Genomic DNA, 17521 nt, shown 5'->3' on the forward strand with positions numbered 1-17521 from the left:
AAGCAGTGGTATCAACGCAGAGTACTTGTCAAGGCATTATTACTACAGCATAGATCCTATCATTTTTTTTCCAAATTAGCTAAAAACTGTACCCGCAATGTCATCGTTTCCTCATATTGAGACATGTAATCTCTTTTGTAGCATGCTATATATATATATATATATATATATATATATATATATATATATATATAAAAGTTTGTAAATTTAGAAATAAAATTATAAAAAAATGTATAAGAAAACAAAGAATTAGTTTCTCATTTTAAAATAGAGAATCAACATTCTTAAAATAATCCTTCTATGAACTGACTTTTGCATATATTTAGATAAATTTGATGAAAAGTCTGTGTAATCATATTATATCTTATATTATAATTATATCTTAATTTAATCACGTTTTATTGTGTATTATCTATTAAATGCTATTGGCAACTGATTATGTACTCTTTCTTTTCTCCGTAGGTCTGTTCTTTATAGTTGAAAGTTGAACTGGCTGCACTAGTTCAGAGTTCTTTTTTATTCCACATTGCAAGGAAAAAGATGAACTCTGAACTAGTGCAATCAGTTCAGCTATAAAAAGCAGACCTTATGTAAACTATCGCGATAAAATGACTTATTTATATGATAATATATATTTAGAAATAATTTAAATAAAAATTTATATATATATATATATATATATATATATAATATAAAAGAAAACCGAGGCATCTCTCGAGTACAGCTTCCAAGCTAATAGTTAAAAATATGAAGTTTTTCCTCTCTTATGATAAATATCTAAATAATTCGTGAAGTACCTAGTGTCACAGTAGCAATATGTGTCATGCCAGTTTGTTCCGCTCCGTATCGCTCGATGCTCTTAATGTTATCGATCTCGCCGACAGAACCGTGTTTCGTCGGCCATTCTGCAAGCGTTAAGAGTGATCCTGCTTAGACAAGAGATTTGTTCGCTCCTCATTTTCGTTCACTCTTTTAGTGGTGGGGATGGACAATAATCGTGCGGCTTCCGACTGTCGGGCGAGAATGTCCGCGTCCAGCGTGTTTAAGGAATCGCGTTTGGCCTGAGTTTCCACTGGACTCATTTGTATCTTGAATAAACATATAACAAATGACATATAAACATATTATTAAATATTATATATTGGAACAAAAATGTCTAAAATAAATTTAGTATACATTTCGCTATTATAAAAGTATTAAAGGTATATTAAAAGTGTAATATATGTAACAGAAACCTTTGTTGATAAATTTTTCGTTTTTCCATCATTTCGCGGTGAGATAAATTTCGAATTGGTAATTGGACTGGCGCTGACCGGAAGCGGCGATGTCGGCGCCGTTACGCTGCGTACGGGCGAATGAATCACGGAATCCTTTTCTTTCTCGTTTTCCGCGAGTTTATCCGCGAGCAACACCGGAGACTCAGGTACACTACGCTCGTCCTCCTCCAAAGAATGCATCAACTGCGAATTAATTTAGAATCATTTGTATTATTTTGTCTGATGCGTATTTAGCAAAAAGTTTTTTTTGTTTTTCGTGTAGGAAATTGCAACCTTCTCCACTTCGTCGTCGAATTGTTCTTGACTAGGCAACGGATCCTTTTGCCTTCTTTCCAAAAGTGTAGCGCGCTTCGCCGCGAGATACAGAGATCTTTTAACCTTTACGTAGAATACCTCGGTCACCGCACGCACCGTGTAATCCGGTATAAAGGTATGACGCAGCATAGAATCCAGATTAACGGATTGAATGCTACCGACCGTCTGAGGATTCGCGTTCGTGGGCGATTCAGCTAGATAACAAAGTCCAAACGTTCCTATTTAATCCGAGAAACATAGAAATATATTTTCATCGTAAGATATAATTTCATTCTTACCTATTCCGATGTTAGCGGTAAGAGCTTGCGATCCGAAATATGTGAAAGGACCACTTTCAAACATCATGTTTTCTTTGCCCACTGTCACTTCGACGCGGCCTTCCAAAATTAGCACAAAATAATCGACTGCTTTTCCTTGTTGATAAATTATCGTGGTAGGATCAGTTTTAGCTTTTTCACGCGATTTCACTTTAATATGATAAATAATATCTTGCTTCAGTAAACGTCGCAGGATCGGCTCCGATACCATGTCTGGTTTAAACGTGTCCACAGCTAAAAATCGGATGGCATATAATTATAAATTTAACGTTATACATTTTATAGATTCGCTTTTTAAATATTGCGTCTTACTTGTAGATAAATACTGGAACATCGCTAAAGTCAACTGTGGAGAGATCTGAATTCGTTGATTTTCCTTCTTCTCCGCGAATATAGTGAAATCCGTTGGCACTTTTGGACGAACCTGTCTTTTACGTTTATTTCTGTTATCGGCTGCAAAAATCAATATCCAGTGTACTTGTTAAATGGTGCTTCACAGATTTTATATATATATATATATTCAATTGCTACGAGAGAACTTTGCAAATAAGCAATAAAACAAAACCTACTAAACACATCTGTCTCGTCAATAATCTCAGCCTGAATTAATTCCTCAATAACATCTTCCAATGTAACCAAACCAATCACCTCGTAAAACGGATCACCTTCGCCTTCGTTGTTAACTCTTTGCACAAAAGCCATGTGGCCTTTATGACCTACGAGATGCACATGTGTAACTATTATTACTCTCTGTTCTCTTATATTTTTATTTAAAAAAAAATTATAAAGGCACTCAATTATATCATATACAGACCTTCCTTGAATTGTTTAAACATTATATCTAATGTAACATCCTCAAAAATGAAATTACATGGATTTTGATAAAATTGGGAAAGTGTTTTAAGCGGCATATTATCATCAGGATCGACAAATGCGAGATCTTTGATATATAGCAACGTCACTATATTCGTTCTTATATCTTCGTACACCGGTACACGCGAATATCCTAAAAATAAAATTCACCAGTTGATTCGACAAGCTTTGCACCATGTTCTGCAAAATACAAAAACCTACATCCGATCAAAATTAAATAACTGGCAAGTTTCTTGGTAAGATTAAATGCTTATTAATATAAGATTTATCTGTAATAAATGTTTAATTAAACTGATAATATCTTCGGAATTATGAGTGCCAATTGTGATATAGATGGGCGGGTCGTTAAAGCTCGCATAAAATGTTAATCGTACCTGATTTCATAATCTCAGACACAGTTTCAAAGTCTAGAACAGCGTTATAGTTCAACATATATACATCTTCGATTCTGGTCATTATATCCGCTACGGTCTTCTTCCGCATTTCTAACGCTCCTGCAATTATATTTACTTCATCTTTTTCTAAATCGTTGTATTCATTCGTTACCTAGAAAGGTTCCTGTATAGTGTTAATATATCAATTTCAAATATTCATGCATTTCTCAAACATTTATAATAATACTTTTCTACATACAAGATATTCGAGAATTTTTGCGAGCACTATCAATTCTCAATTAAAGGCCTAAGGATTAGGTGGTAATCGCAATTATTCGTATAAAAGTAATACGTTAATATTGTTAAATATTGCATAAAAAATCATTTTGCGCAATTCTACAAACTACTCTCTTTATATAAGGCATTCTAATTCAATTATACTACTGCTGGGAATTTCTTACCTTGACCAATTCCTTCAAACGTTCTCGATTATACACATTGCCGATCTCTTCGCCGAGCATAACATCTAGAAGTTTACTGATTGGATAACTTAATGGAAAAGTGATTAGCATCGTTATTTTGGTGAGATAGATGGTCTTCGCACCGACGCACAATCCGTGCCTGCTACAAAAAGCCTACAACGTAATAATATCGTATCTTTAAACTTGAGATCATAAGGATTTGGACATAAACGAATAGAAAAAGCGTCGTAATTTGCGCGACAAACATACCTGCGGCGAAATTTCGCCGAAAATGACAATAGCTAACGTCGAGCAGATAATAGCAACAATCCCGGATGTCAACTCATCCAACAATATCGTGAACACTGAATTGACAAGAACGTTGGAAAACAGAATCGAACACAAAAGGTAATTCCCGTGATTTCTTACGGGCTGAATAGTTCTCGCATATTTTTTCTCCTACAACGAATAGTGGAATAGTGCAACGTAAGTGAAAAGGGGGGGGGGGAGAAAAAAAATAAAAAATGCTGAATAGATATACAAAAATTTTGCTTACTCTTTCTGTACCGGTATTGACGAGTATTTTCAATTCGGTCCTATCTATCGCCATTAAACCGAGATTCAGACCGGAGAAAAGCGCGGAAAAACTGAGACAAATGAGAATGATGACGATAGTGAGCCAGAACGGTAGTAATTTCTCATATGTGCGGATCTGAAAGTCCTGAACTATAAATAATTGTATTCACTCAGTAAACTCAGTAATTTTATATCAACGAGGAAGCTTATATAAATCTAAATGCCATATAAATACAATAAAAGATGCAGAGAAAAAAGAGAGAAATATATATGTATGCTCACAGTATTATACAGTGCAGTGCCTTGATGTTTAAAGAGCACCGGGTCTTTCCTCAGATTATCCTTTTCGTACTTGGACTGTTTTGCGCATACGTAAAATGACGATCCCAGAGGAAGTACTACGCTAATAGTCGCTGTACTTTCCTCTACATTTTCCACCTGAATATAAAGATAAGTCGAATAAATCTTCTTATAATAAATTTCTCTTTTCGACCGTCAAACTCAAATTCCTGATGGATACTTACTGGAAACTCGTTACTTTTAATTTTATCGCAAACGGTGCCCCTTTCCGCTGGCATGTCGGTGAAGGTGATCAGAGTATCTGGGGTGATACCGGTGCCGAATAAACGGATTACCGCCTTAGTCCCAGCCCGGATCTGAGGAATTCCATCCTCGCTGAAATGGGGTTCCTTCTCGGCCGTCTCGATTCGCAACCCTTCGATATGCGTGTCCGTGTAATTTTGCGGGGTCGCAGTTTTGGGATCATCTAGGGAGGAAAACGACGGATCACCTCGTCGCTTACGAAGATACTCTTCTTCTCCGTGCCTAGAATTTGCGATAGAAAATTAATCAATCATTCAACTCTCCCATTATCTTGTTATTATCTTGTTATTGTCTTATATGAATAAAAATAGAATTGACCCGTATTTATTTCTCCGTATACTCTACGTATAATTATTTCTTCTGGTCTCTGACGTTTTTTCAGTATTTAACGAAAAAAAAAAAAAAAAAAAAACAGCTAATAAATTACTGCTAATATATCGAGGCGATACGTAAAAATCATTATCTAGATTCATACCGACACCTCGTTCAATCTACAGAATGAATTACGGTGAAATATGTAACGAGAGCCCTTTCGTAAATAAAGCTATCGTCTTCGCAAGATTTAGATAACGATATTTCAGATCGTCGATAAAAAAAAACTGTGACAGTAATGCTTTATAAAACGTGTTTGCCTTAAGTAAATCGTTTAATCTTCGTATCGATATCGAATGTACCCTTTCTTGAATATCAAATATAAATAATTAAGAAAAAAAAGCCTGTATTTTATACTCTGATGATTACTCGCTCGTTCGAAATCTTTTTTTCCCTCTAAAAAAAAAAAGAATTATTATCATTATAAAAATTGTATACAGAAATATTACTCGATGGAAATAAAAGTTATCGAAGCGCGCAACACTTTCAGTCTTTTAAGTCAGGGTGAAAGGGAATCGATTATTACTTATTAACATCACCTTCGATAAAAGGCGTCGAAAATAAGATATAATAAGGAACATGTACACATATATTACAAGATATAATATTTATTACATTGCACAATTATGTCGTCGAAGAAATAAATAAATACGGAATAAATTTTTGCGTAATTTCGCGTAAATTTTGTGTTTACGCAACGAAGAAGGTTTGTCGGAAAACGGCGAAATAAATACGGGTCAATTCTATTTTTATTCATTAACGTGGGACGCCAAGTTTGACTATTGAATGGCACAGATGCGGCTGGATCGCCGCCAGCAAGAGAGAGAAAGAGGAGAAGGGGAAAGAAGAAAAGAAGAAGAAAGAGATGCTCGGTCAATGATTAGATCTAACGACATGTATAAACATCGTATCGCGCGTTTTGACGTTCGACAAATTCCTTTCGCCCCCGAGCGTCCAAATGCGCGCGCGTCTAAAGTTGCACATTCTTCGCGTCGCAAAGCGATAAAATATGCGTTATCGTTTCCGACGAGCGTTTTATCGTTCCTCCATTACCCCCTATAATCCGACACGTCTAATTTCTCCGGGAGATGTTGATGTCGAATAAACAGTCGTCGGAACGTGATTTATTGAAAATTAAACGATCCGCGCGTGTTTGGTGTGCGCACTGCGACTCTACATGACAAATTGCCTTTCCTTTGCTTTCGTCTCGTAAATCAGAGCGTAATATTCGTGGGAATAACGAACGCGAGAAGAGATAATTCGTGCATGCGTGTGTTTCGTATATATCCGCGATAACAGAACGCACATATAACACTTCGCCTTTTCGCAGTGTAAACAATTATAGACGGGAATATCGCAGAGAGAGGCGAATGACTCTTCTCTCTCTCTTCCCGGAATTTAAAAAGAAAGAGAGAGAAAGAGAGAGAGAGAGAGAGGAGAGAGAGAGAGAGAGAGAGAGAGAGAGAGAGAGAGAGAGAGAGAGAGAGAGAGAGAGAGAGAGAGAGAGAGAGAGAGAGAGAGAGAGAGAGAGAGAGAGAGAGAGAGAGAGATATACTCTGCTCTCATTTATTTATATCGACAACATAATATTTTGATGTTTACGTCAAGTTGTAAACGGCTTTTAAAAATTTTTAAAATATCTTAGACACGTGTCAGAACTGCAAGAATAATTGGCAATTATTCAGAAATCCTTTCAGCGAAAAGCGACACAAAAATTATACGCGGAATATGTACCTTGACCAAGAATATTATATAAGAGTAACACGATATTATGTATTTCACAAAGTAAAATATATATTTGTCAAATAACTTTCTATTTAATACTGTAAATAATCTGATATTGCTACTAACTAATATTATATTAATTATTTATTTAATACACGATGTTTGCAGTACACTGATTGAACCATGACTTAACCTTGATTCGATGTAACAAGTTTGTGTAACTGCCTTAATTAACGAGTCGCATGAATCTCTCTCGAGACCTTTAATACAAATACTGAAAAATAATATCCAGGAAAAAAAAGTGCTTCTATCTTTTTTATATACTGTCATTCTCTCTCTTTATCGCTATCAATAGCTGATTTATGTCTTTTTTCCTAATTATTTAAATTTCTTTAATAATAATTTGACATCTTTTTCTTAAGCCTTTTGTTCCTTTCTTTAGGAAGTCACTCCTACATTTATCCTGTGACTCATACTCGGAGAGAGATAAAAGACGGAAGAAATTCGCGGAAGAAGGAAAAAATATGCGCGAAAATACGTGAAATACGGGAAGAAAATTGGCAGATCTCGAATGACAGACATTCGTCACGCGAGGAATAGGAGCGGAAAAGGCCTAAATATAGCCAGTTCGCTCGTTACTTACGGCGGTCGTTTTACCGAGAATTTGATCGAGACGCGATCGCCCAGGTGGACCCATCTCCTCCCGTCGCCGCTGTCGTCGTCCTCGTCGTCCTCGGTTCTCATACAAAAATAGAAGACGTCGAACGTCTGGTTTTCGGGGACACTCGTCCGAAATTCGTAGATCGCTCTGTCGCGCGTCCGCGACGCCCACGACACGTCCAGGAGATTGTCGTCCGAGTAAGTCGGACAATCGCGCCTCGACGGCGACCATCGTAGCGCCAGGTCGGGCCCGAGACCGGTGCCCAGGAACGCAACGCCGGGTTGCCCATTTTCGGGGGAGTCCGGCGCTGCCCACAACGCGACCGCCGATTTCACCGTAGGCTGGTGGACGACGCGCGACAGGGTGTCGTCGTAACTAACGATCGTCCCCGACGTCGACGTTGTAGCGTTGACGTTCGCTAGCTCGGCGACACACGCGGGAACAAGTAGTAAAAGAATCGTTGCCGGCGCGAAACGCGAACGGCCGACATGCTGCGCCATCATACGATCACTGTGCTCTGCTGACAACTTCACCCCCGATGATCGGCTCGCTTCGCTTCATGCGTGTTGTATGTATATTTATAACGCGCCGCCGCCACTGCGCATGCGCGCGCGCACGCGCCGCCTTCTCTCTCTCTCTCTCTCTCTCTCTCTCTCTCTCTCTCTCGTCTCTGTACATCGTGAAACTTCAGTCTCTATTTTTGTAAAAGATCTAATCCTTAAAAGGAACCCCCGATGCAATTTTTAACAGCGACAGAGACGTTCCTTATGGGTTAATAGTTTGATTTTCCTGCAATTTTAATTTTATCTCGTTATAATAATTGAGGCTAGGGGAGCAACGAGAACATTTTCTTTTAATACAAAAAAATGTTAAATAGAGAGAAACTCTCTTTTAAACACAATTTAATACTTACTTACATATATGTAATTTATTGAAAAGATGACATATACTGGAAGATTGAGAAAAAGATTAATTTTTTTTTATTTTGATACGTATTCACACTTTCTGCTTATTCTGCTAAATCTTTCTTGAGCAACAAAAGTGACTGTTAGCGCCATCTGATATCATCTCTTCGCAACATTTTGATCTTGTTGAACAAAACATTATCATTTAATGGTAAACGAATATAAGCAGGAATTTACTTTATCGATGTAAAACGCGCGCGCGTGTGTGTGTGTGCATCTATGAATTATATGTTTATATATACTGTTGACAGAATCTGTACGTATTTTTTTGCGCTTTATGCAATCTGAATTAACTTATACAAGGCAAACAAAAAATATATCTGCGTTCACACATATAATTCAAATTTATACAAACACAGCTGTCAATCATATCTGCATTCGCGTTTATAACTTACACTAAAAGTGTCTTTCTTTTAAATTAACGATATAATAAAAGTATTCAAAAATGATAATTTCTTCTTCCACAGTGCATCGAGTATTTCCCCTTATGGGTATAATTATATATATGTACGATATGAATCATCGTGTAAATCATGCGCGCGCGCGTACATCTGCGTTTCTCTTTTGACGCATCGACGGATACAGAAGCCGCCGTAGTATATATACATATACATACACGGGCACATGTACACGGTACACCGTGAACGTATTCGCGGCAGCTGCGCGCCTATCGGAGGGGGAGAAGGTTAGTTTTTGATTGAATCGCGTCTCGCGATCGCGCGCATATTGCGCAACGCGAAACTTTGCGCGTCCCGTTAGTCGGGAAACGGTGAGTTTTCTATAAATAACGGTGTACTCGCGCGCGACACTTTTGCGAAGCGCGTAAACGAGTGCGTAGATTATCTCGCGCGACCCAAGACGCGAGATACGCATGTATATGTATGTATGTAAGAGTGACATATACAACTTCGCGGGAGAGTCGCGTCCCGAACTGAAGCAGCGTGATCGGGAGAGATAGCGCGTGGATGTGCATGTGATAGATGCGATTTCCACGTCGCCGGAATCGTTGATCATTTTCAGAGTAAGTCTCTCCGGAGTTTGAAAGCGATAGAAAGAGAGAGACGCGTCATCTCCCTTTCGCGTGAACTTGGCGAGTTTTTGGAGACGTGATCCGCGAAGAAGGGGAGGAGAGAGAGAGAGACTAGAAATAGGGATCATCAGGCGGGAAGGATCGCGGCTGTCCTTCGAGGAGGGGACTATTTTTAGCTGTAGTTGGGCATATGCTTGCCAGCGCGATTCTTGTATGTCTCTTTCTTGAAAGCGGTATTTCTTGACCGCATTGCTGTGCCTATGGCGAGACTGTTTTGAGTTAGAGACTGCGTTCGTTGCTCCAATTTGTTTTGTTATACCCGGGTTATATATTTCCCTGTTTTGACAGGAAGATGGAGAACGAGCATCATTATGAGCTGCGTAGCAGGAGCAGGTCACGTTCGCACACCCCTATGATCCTGAACCGTACCTTGCCTGAGCCGGAGGTGACAGAGCATCACTATGATCTCAGAAGTAGAAGCCGGGAGAGATCTCATACACCTGGAGAAGTGACGAGTAGCAGGAGATCTGGTTCCAGATCGCTGTAAGTAATCTAAAAGTTTGTTATTAGTGTGAATGATAAACGTGCTTTATCATCATCTCGCTTGCATTTTCTTTTAATTACAGAACTGGCAGCGTCAGTAAAATACATGAAAAAAGTATGGATCTGATTGAAGAGACTAAGGAAGGATCTGTAACAGAAAGTGTGACGGATACTCAAAGCACAAAGTCCGAGAGTTCTACTGTTACGACAAGGAAAGCGGAACGACGATCGGAACGTCAAAGAGCTAAGAGGCAAATATTTATCAATGGTCAGAGCGAAAGTAAGGAGAATATGACTAATCAAAAGACCGAGCAAAAGCGCAAAAGTGTTACACCGCACAGGATACTTACCAGTGATTATTCATCTGAAGAAGGGGAGAGAGAAGACCCTCCAAGTAGACCAGGATCTGCTTACGAGATTTACAAACAGTACAGAGAATGGTGGAAGTATGTACATCTTAAATTTCTCATTTCTGCGCATTATATTTACGTTCTATTATTTTTTAAAACAAAAATCTTCACATTTAGTTGTAAATATATATTATATATTTATTATATATATATATATACATATATAATATAATATAATATAATATAATATATATAAATAACTACAAAAATATATATTATATTATAAAATATTATACATAAACAATTATAATAAATGTGATATGATCAATTCTTAATCGCGCTTGCCTAACTGTGCACTTTTTATCTTAAAAGTACAACCTTTCTGAGGAAAAAATATTTGTAAACAGTAATTTCTAATTTCGCTTGTACACAATATCTTTTGAGTCACATTGAGCAGGTTGACACGATATCGAAATTACATAAATACCACTTAGAACAAAGATCGACTTTGTTTACATATAACCAATAAGACTTTGTATAAATGTTTCAGCGTTTTTCCAAAGACCGATTATACGTATTCGCAAACATCGCAATGTCGTTATGAGATAGCCCCGGGTGTATTAGCAACGCCTAATATGTCGCGGCGGCCTATACATACGGATGATTGTAATGAGAGCATCATACCTCAGGTCACTCATCAAAATTTAAGTCAAACTTCACTTCAAAAAGAGACAGAAAGTGGAATTAGTGACATGGATGCTGTTGATTTTAAGAACAGAAGCTCTCTGATTCATTCAGTAAGTATTTATCATCTTAAATCAATACTGTTTCCATACACACACACACACATAACAACTTTTCATACTTCTAAGACAATTCATTTTTTGAATTTTATAGTTTGATGATGATCACAATGTGTCATATGTACCAAATTCTTCGACAAAAACAAGTGTATATAAAAGAACACACATAGAACAGTACAAAACTCACAAAGAAATAATTTATTCGCAGCCTGGATATTCCTCAGATTTTTCGACAAGGTACATTTTGTTTTTGTTTTATATATTAAAACAAAACTTTTGTTGACTAAAGAATGAAGATAATATTTTATATTAATAGATATTTATCATGGTCGAACACTCCTTTAAACTTTATTGGAAAGTACAATGCAACTGATTCCGATACTGAATTGGAGGAGACCTTGACATCATCATCAGTCAAGACTAACCAAAGATGGAGGATCGTGCAGTGGATTACATATCTTACAACCTTCATTACCATTTGGTTCAAGAAAACCGTCGAATTTTTCAAATTTAAAACCAATAGAAGACAATATTATGATGCACAAGCTTATCGATCTTACAATGGTATTACTGGCACTTAATAATATAAATAATATTTATTTATATAATTGTATTTAATTATTTTATAACTAATGATATCTCATTGACTGTTATTTAGAATCCAAGTGGAGCGCATTATGGCAAGCTTTGGATCGTTATACACACAATGCGTACTTTTTCTTTGTCAGAATGCTCGTCCTCGACGCTTGGTTGCTAAGTCATTTTACCGGCGTGAGAAAGTGGCTGCAAGAGAAAGGTCCGAGGATTTTATGGATTACACTTCTTCCGTTACTTCTTTTGTTTGGTGAGTGGTTTCACATCTTTCTGTTCAAGGAATTTAAACATTTTCAAAAAAAAGCCGAGAAAAACATCTCTCCAGACTCTACGTTTTCTCATCGATCCACATCATATCTAAACCAATTAATCAAGCACAGTCAGACCAATGTCTTTCGCGGGACCGCAGCACCAAAAAGGCGCACAAAGCTATCCTGGCCTTCGTCTTCTTTTTGTTTCAGGGACTTACATCGCGCAGAAACATTTCTTTACCTCTGTGGAGTATCTGCGCAATGTCCAATATGGTGTCACTGAGATGACTTATCACATCTTTAACTATATTATCGACCTAATATCTTTTTACTATGAGTTATTCATGAAATACTTTGCAGAATCTAAAAACTATTTCATGCACCTCTTACCCAGTGTGAACGTGTCTTTGCCTGAAATGCCTCCCATTGGGTGGAATATAAAGTGGTGATTAACTGAAAAATTGGGGTTTAGAATAGTACAATATAAAATTCTAACTATCTATATATATAATTCAGTTCAAATGGATGAAGATCGTATATTTATTTTGAGAGTATTTATTTTTCTTTGCAAAATATTAATATCAAAATTAGTAATGTAATATTAGACAAGAAATTTTTGTTACAACAGTAAATAATGTTGTGTTTATGATACGACAAAAGAGAGAGGATCTTTTATAAGAAAATGTGACATACTTTCTTCGTCCATTTTTTTTTTTTCCTTAAGTTAATATTTGTGTTGGACTTAACCATCGTTTTTGTTTTTATTTTGCTCCATGACAAAGTCAGTATGTGTTATTATTATATTGTTTATCACATTATAATTGTAAAGTTTTGCTAATTGAATGATATATTCACTTATCAATTTTAGTTTAAATTATATTTGTTTGTGTCATACAAAATAATATATTGTGCTGAATATCGTTTTGAAGATGATATCTTTCCCTATTTGTTTTGTGTATTTAAATTGGGATTTACAATGAGATATTCTATAATTTATATACTGACTGTCAGTTAATGCTTTGTTGATTTTTTGTTTTTACTAATGGACTAATGTTGCATTACGTGTGAAGATTTATACTATATAAAATATATCATCTATATATTGTTGCTATATATCTTACATATAATTATATTTACATGTATCTGTTATATTTCAAATTATAACTGGTCATTATCTAGTTCACATTTAGTCATTTTTTTGTTACATCTGTTATAAATATATATATATTCTATTATATATTTAATGTTTTTCTGATATTGGATTCTATTTTACACATACAATAAATATAATATATATATAAATTAAATAATTATTGAATAGAGAATAAAATTTATCATTTTCTCCACTAAATCAGTTAACCACCACATATATATATATATATATATATATATATATTTTCTTTCTTACATACATTAAGGATATGATACAATAATATTTTGATGTAACAATTTATCGTTAGATAATATATATATATTGTAAAAGCACGTTCATACTTAATAAAATATTTTTCATGTGTACAATATTAGTAGTCCTTTTGTGAACACAATCTGTTAGAGTGATATAGCGTCCTAGTGCCACAATCAAGCGTTTTATGAGATCTAAATTTAAAAATAAAAATAAATTTTTACAACGGGAGAGAAGGATAGAGGGAGAATTACTCTACTGGGTTTTATAAGTCGGAGTGTGTTGTGCTTGAAAAACTTGGAACTGTGATTGCGATCGATGTCATCGAAACGGTGAGTTTCTTCGTCTATCCTTCTCTCAGTTACAATATTGTATAATAGTTCCACTTCGAACAATTACACCGTGTAATTGATGTATGTGCCATCTAAAATGTCATTGTGATTATAAATTGAATAACTGGACAGTCGTGTGGCACTAATTTTCGTATTGGAACACTGTAGCTCAATACAGTAACAGGAGAAGGAGATAATATTATAATTACATCCAACATTTATGGATAATATGGAATTTATTTCAGGTGGTTGGTGCGTAATGCAATATTTTTCCCTTCTTTCTGACGTTAAAACTGTATCGGAGACAACGACACAAAAATTATTACCTGACATGCAACTGGACGATCATAAGAGTAGAAGTATTGAAGAGAAATCGATTGATAAAGAAATATTCACAGACGATTCGGCTAACAGAGCTTTGGTCAGCAGGATAGAAATACTCGAAAACGAACAAACAAATCAAATGGTATAAATCTATATTTACGTTTATATATACAACTTGTTTTTTCTATTTGTTGTTGATCTATTTAATATTTTATATAGGAATATCTTATAAATATTACTCGAGTTTTGGAAGATCAAAAACAAAGCGATGCTGATTTCCTGAAAGAATACAATGTAAGTTCAAAGTATACACATTAATATTTAAGAATTAATAATTATGGAGCTCTCGAGATTCTCTGTGATGTTTCTAGGACAAGATTGATAATTTGGAAAATAAATTGGATGTTGATGAACTGAACAATATAATGTATAACGAGCTAAAAGTTATCAAATACGAATTCGAGAAACTACGCGAGCTCTACTCGGAATTAAAATCTTGTTGCAATGCCAATGCGGAATCTGTCGCAAATCATGATTTAGAGAAACACGTGGAAAAGATTTTATTTAGTTATCTTCCTGGACTTTCGAAAGAAGATCTGGCAAAAATCAGTCAGAATTTACTTGCATCTTACAATAGAGAAGGTTTCAAACTAAAGCTAATAGACTGTTAATTTTTGTTTTAATAACATACATACGTTATTAATGTTGAAAATTCTAAAACATTTCTTTCGATAGGTCAAACAGTTTTCAATAATGACGCTGTAAATGCGAATCTTCGCCTCTCGGATGAACACATGCGCAAAATAGCGAAGGAAGTTTTGCAAATATATGACGCAGACAAAACGGGTCAAGTAGATTACGCTTTGGAATCGGCAGGTATCGTGTCGCGCTAATAAATCGAAGAACAAATATATAAATGTATATAGTTGCAATATAAATAAATTTCTTGTATTTGTACATAGGGGGTCAGATCGTTAGCACGCGATGTACTCAGCGATACGACATAAAGTCGAGAGCCTTCATATTGTTCGGTTTCACATTGTATTACGAAAGCAATAATCCGCGGACAGTAATTCAGCGGAATCCGATACAACCTGGTGTTTGTTGGGCCTTCCAAGATTTTCCCGGCTATCTCCTGATACAATTGCGAAGCGCCATTTATGTAACCGGCTTCACTCTTGAGCATGTTCCCAAATTGATCCTATCAAACGAGAACATGTCAAGCGCTCCCAGGAAGTTTAACGTCTGGGTATGTAAGATGATCTCTTTTTTGTGTATAAAGTGTCATAATCAGTCTTTTTTCTTTTTATAAAAAAAAATACTCGTATTTTTTTCACAGGGATTGACGAATGAGAATGATCCCGAGCCTGTAATGTTTGGTGACTACGAATTTACATATTCTGACGATAATTTGCAATATTTTCCAGTCCAGGTAAATTTCCCTTATTCTAATAAATAACTCAACTTTTATTTTTATTACAATATGTTATTTTTTTTTTATTTACCGATATTTACTTATGCAGAATGCAGCAATCAATCGACCATATGAATATGTAGAATTAAGGATACACAGCAATCATGGCCAGCTGGACTACACATGCTTATACAGATTCCGCGTTCACGGGAGACCAATTTGAGAATTAATCGAATTACACAAAGGTTCCTCTTTACAAAACGTTCATAAGATCGTTTAAAGTTTAAAGCAATAGTGAGAACAAGCCACAACTTTTTTCTGACATGTGCCTTTATAACTACCGTTATTAATAAACGCAACAATATTGGCGTGATTTATGGCGTAGCACCTGTAATTATATTGTGAATAGATAAACTATTTAATGTTTTTGTAGTAGAGAGTTTTCCACAAAGCAATTAATATACTTAAATATTCTTGCGCCGATATTTAATGCATACGTGAAAGAAATCGTTTCTATTACTGTTGAAACGCATTGAAAACATGTGTACATACACATAAAATAATATTAGTTATTTATACCGATGAAAAAAAAAAAATTATATGTGCATGATTAACATCAAACGGAAAATCACAATTAGGGCATACATTCATAAATGTCGGCCTGACAATGTTCTGAAATATCGCTTATATATCAATTGATATTTTCACTATGGCCTTACTATAGTAGTCTCACCTAAGTAAAGCGCCTGTAAAAAAAAAAAAAAAAAGAAAACACTCGTAAAAATGCGAAAGATCAAGGAGATAGATAAAAAAAGGAAAAGGAATGATTTCATAACAAGTTTTGAACATTGAGATGGTGGAATTATTTACCATAATTATTTATAATGTTAATTTGACACAGCATATATCATTTCAGTAAGACTGACACTTTAAAAGTTACCCCAAAGTTGAGTGTGAGTTATATAATATTTGTAATACCGCGACAGTACAAATTGTAAGGAACCGTAATGATTAATTAATTTTAGAGTTAAGGAACAAAATTAATTTTTAGTTTTAAGTGTACTATACATCACGACTTTTTGCTGCGGAAAAAAAAGACGTTTTTTGTAAGAATCTACTAAAGACAAAAACGCGGCATTAATATATTTGAAGTATGTGTATATATATAAGATATTTAAGTAAGTTCTTGCAGCATCCATTTTCTTCTGTTTAACTAATTTTAATGATTATCGAAACGTTCAAATTTTATTTTTCTTTTTTTTTTAAATTATGATGCGTATATTTGACTGCGCTTGATTATTCGAAATCGCATGCGTACGTTTCTATTTCATATATAGTACTTAGATTCTAATCGTGGTCGATCGGAATGTCTTGGAAAACGCTCTGGATCCTTTGCCATATATAATCGAAATGCAATCGCCACTGCATTTTTAACGTCTTCGCATGTGTTAATAGAATTTTTACATTATTTACAAAATAAAATATGCGTTTCATTCGAGACGATTCGGTTTTATTTGTCCGTATTAGAATTCGTAGATTCAATTATATCATTTTCTCCTAGATTAGAAAAAACAGAACAGACAATTGAATTCGATTTTAAAAAATATATGTTTTTATTATATTCCTTTAAAACTGAATTCCATTTTTCTTTTAAATCTACAGAATCCGCAGATTAAATTCACGAATTTTTAATTCAATCTTATTCGACGAGCTCCATCTGCAATCGTCGTTTGGATTCATTTTTATCATACCGGGCTCATTTTCCCGCGCCTTTATCTCGACAACCGGAAGTCCGAGCTCGCCGTACAAATCTCGGGTTTCGTGATTCCCGCTCGCGTTTTATAAACGAATCGCGGCGCATTATATACATATAAGCGTTCCCACGCGAAACGTCTCCTTCAAACATTCAACGACTGTTAAGCATCTAATTTCGTGATCCGGTTTTTATCGAATTTC

General features: G+C 35.4%; 2 protein-coding genes across 9 annotated transcripts; one reads left to right on the plus strand and one right to left on the minus strand.

The window, feature by feature from the left end:
• Window positions 1–32: 32 nt before the first annotated feature.
• Window positions 33–8089, minus strand: Uex (metal transporter uex). The gene is made up of 14 exons (XM_083031841.1): window positions 7537–8089; window positions 4718–5018; window positions 4476–4631; window positions 4174–4329; window positions 3888–4076; window positions 3618–3791; window positions 3157–3328; window positions 2724–2915; window positions 2479–2625; window positions 2222–2362; window positions 1871–2143; window positions 1551–1786; window positions 1236–1460; window positions 33–1088 (listed from the first exon to the last, which is right to left on the minus strand). The coding sequence occupies exons 1-14, from the start codon at window positions 8055–8057 to the stop codon at window positions 915–917; spliced, it is 3057 nt and encodes a 1018-aa protein (XP_082887967.1). The 5' UTR covers window positions 8058–8089; the 3' UTR covers window positions 33–914.
• A 959-nt stretch (window positions 8090–9048) lies between these two features.
• Window positions 9049–17063, plus strand: LOC145932689 (uncharacterized). 8 transcript variants are annotated; one of them, XM_083031847.1, is made up of 14 exons: window positions 9049–9204; window positions 9898–10092; window positions 10176–10538; window positions 10993–11239; window positions 11340–11482; window positions 11562–11809; window positions 11904–12089; window positions 14073–14293; window positions 14371–14445; window positions 14523–14793; window positions 14887–15027; window positions 15114–15400; window positions 15491–15583; window positions 15675–17063. In XM_083031847.1, exons 2-14 carry the CDS (start codon window positions 9902–9904, stop codon window positions 15786–15788), a joined length of 2580 nt encoding a protein of 859 aa, XP_082887973.1. In that variant the 5' UTR covers window positions 9049–9204; window positions 9898–9901; the 3' UTR covers window positions 15789–17063. The 8 variants fall into 8 exon arrangements, with proteins under 8 accessions (XP_082887973.1, XP_082887979.1, XP_082887974.1 ...); XM_083031853.1 differs by having other exon boundaries at window positions 9090–9204; window positions 9902–10092; XM_083031848.1 differs by having other exon boundaries at window positions 9195–9288.
• The last annotated feature ends 458 nt before the right edge of the window (window positions 17064–17521 follow it).

This window comes from Prenolepis imparis, unplaced genomic scaffold, assembly GCF_030444845.1.
Source record: "Prenolepis imparis isolate NDT839.2.m4 unplaced genomic scaffold, iyPreImpa1.0 SCAF_2, whole genome shotgun sequence".
NCBI lineage: Eukaryota > Metazoa > Arthropoda > Insecta > Hymenoptera > Formicidae > Prenolepis > Prenolepis imparis.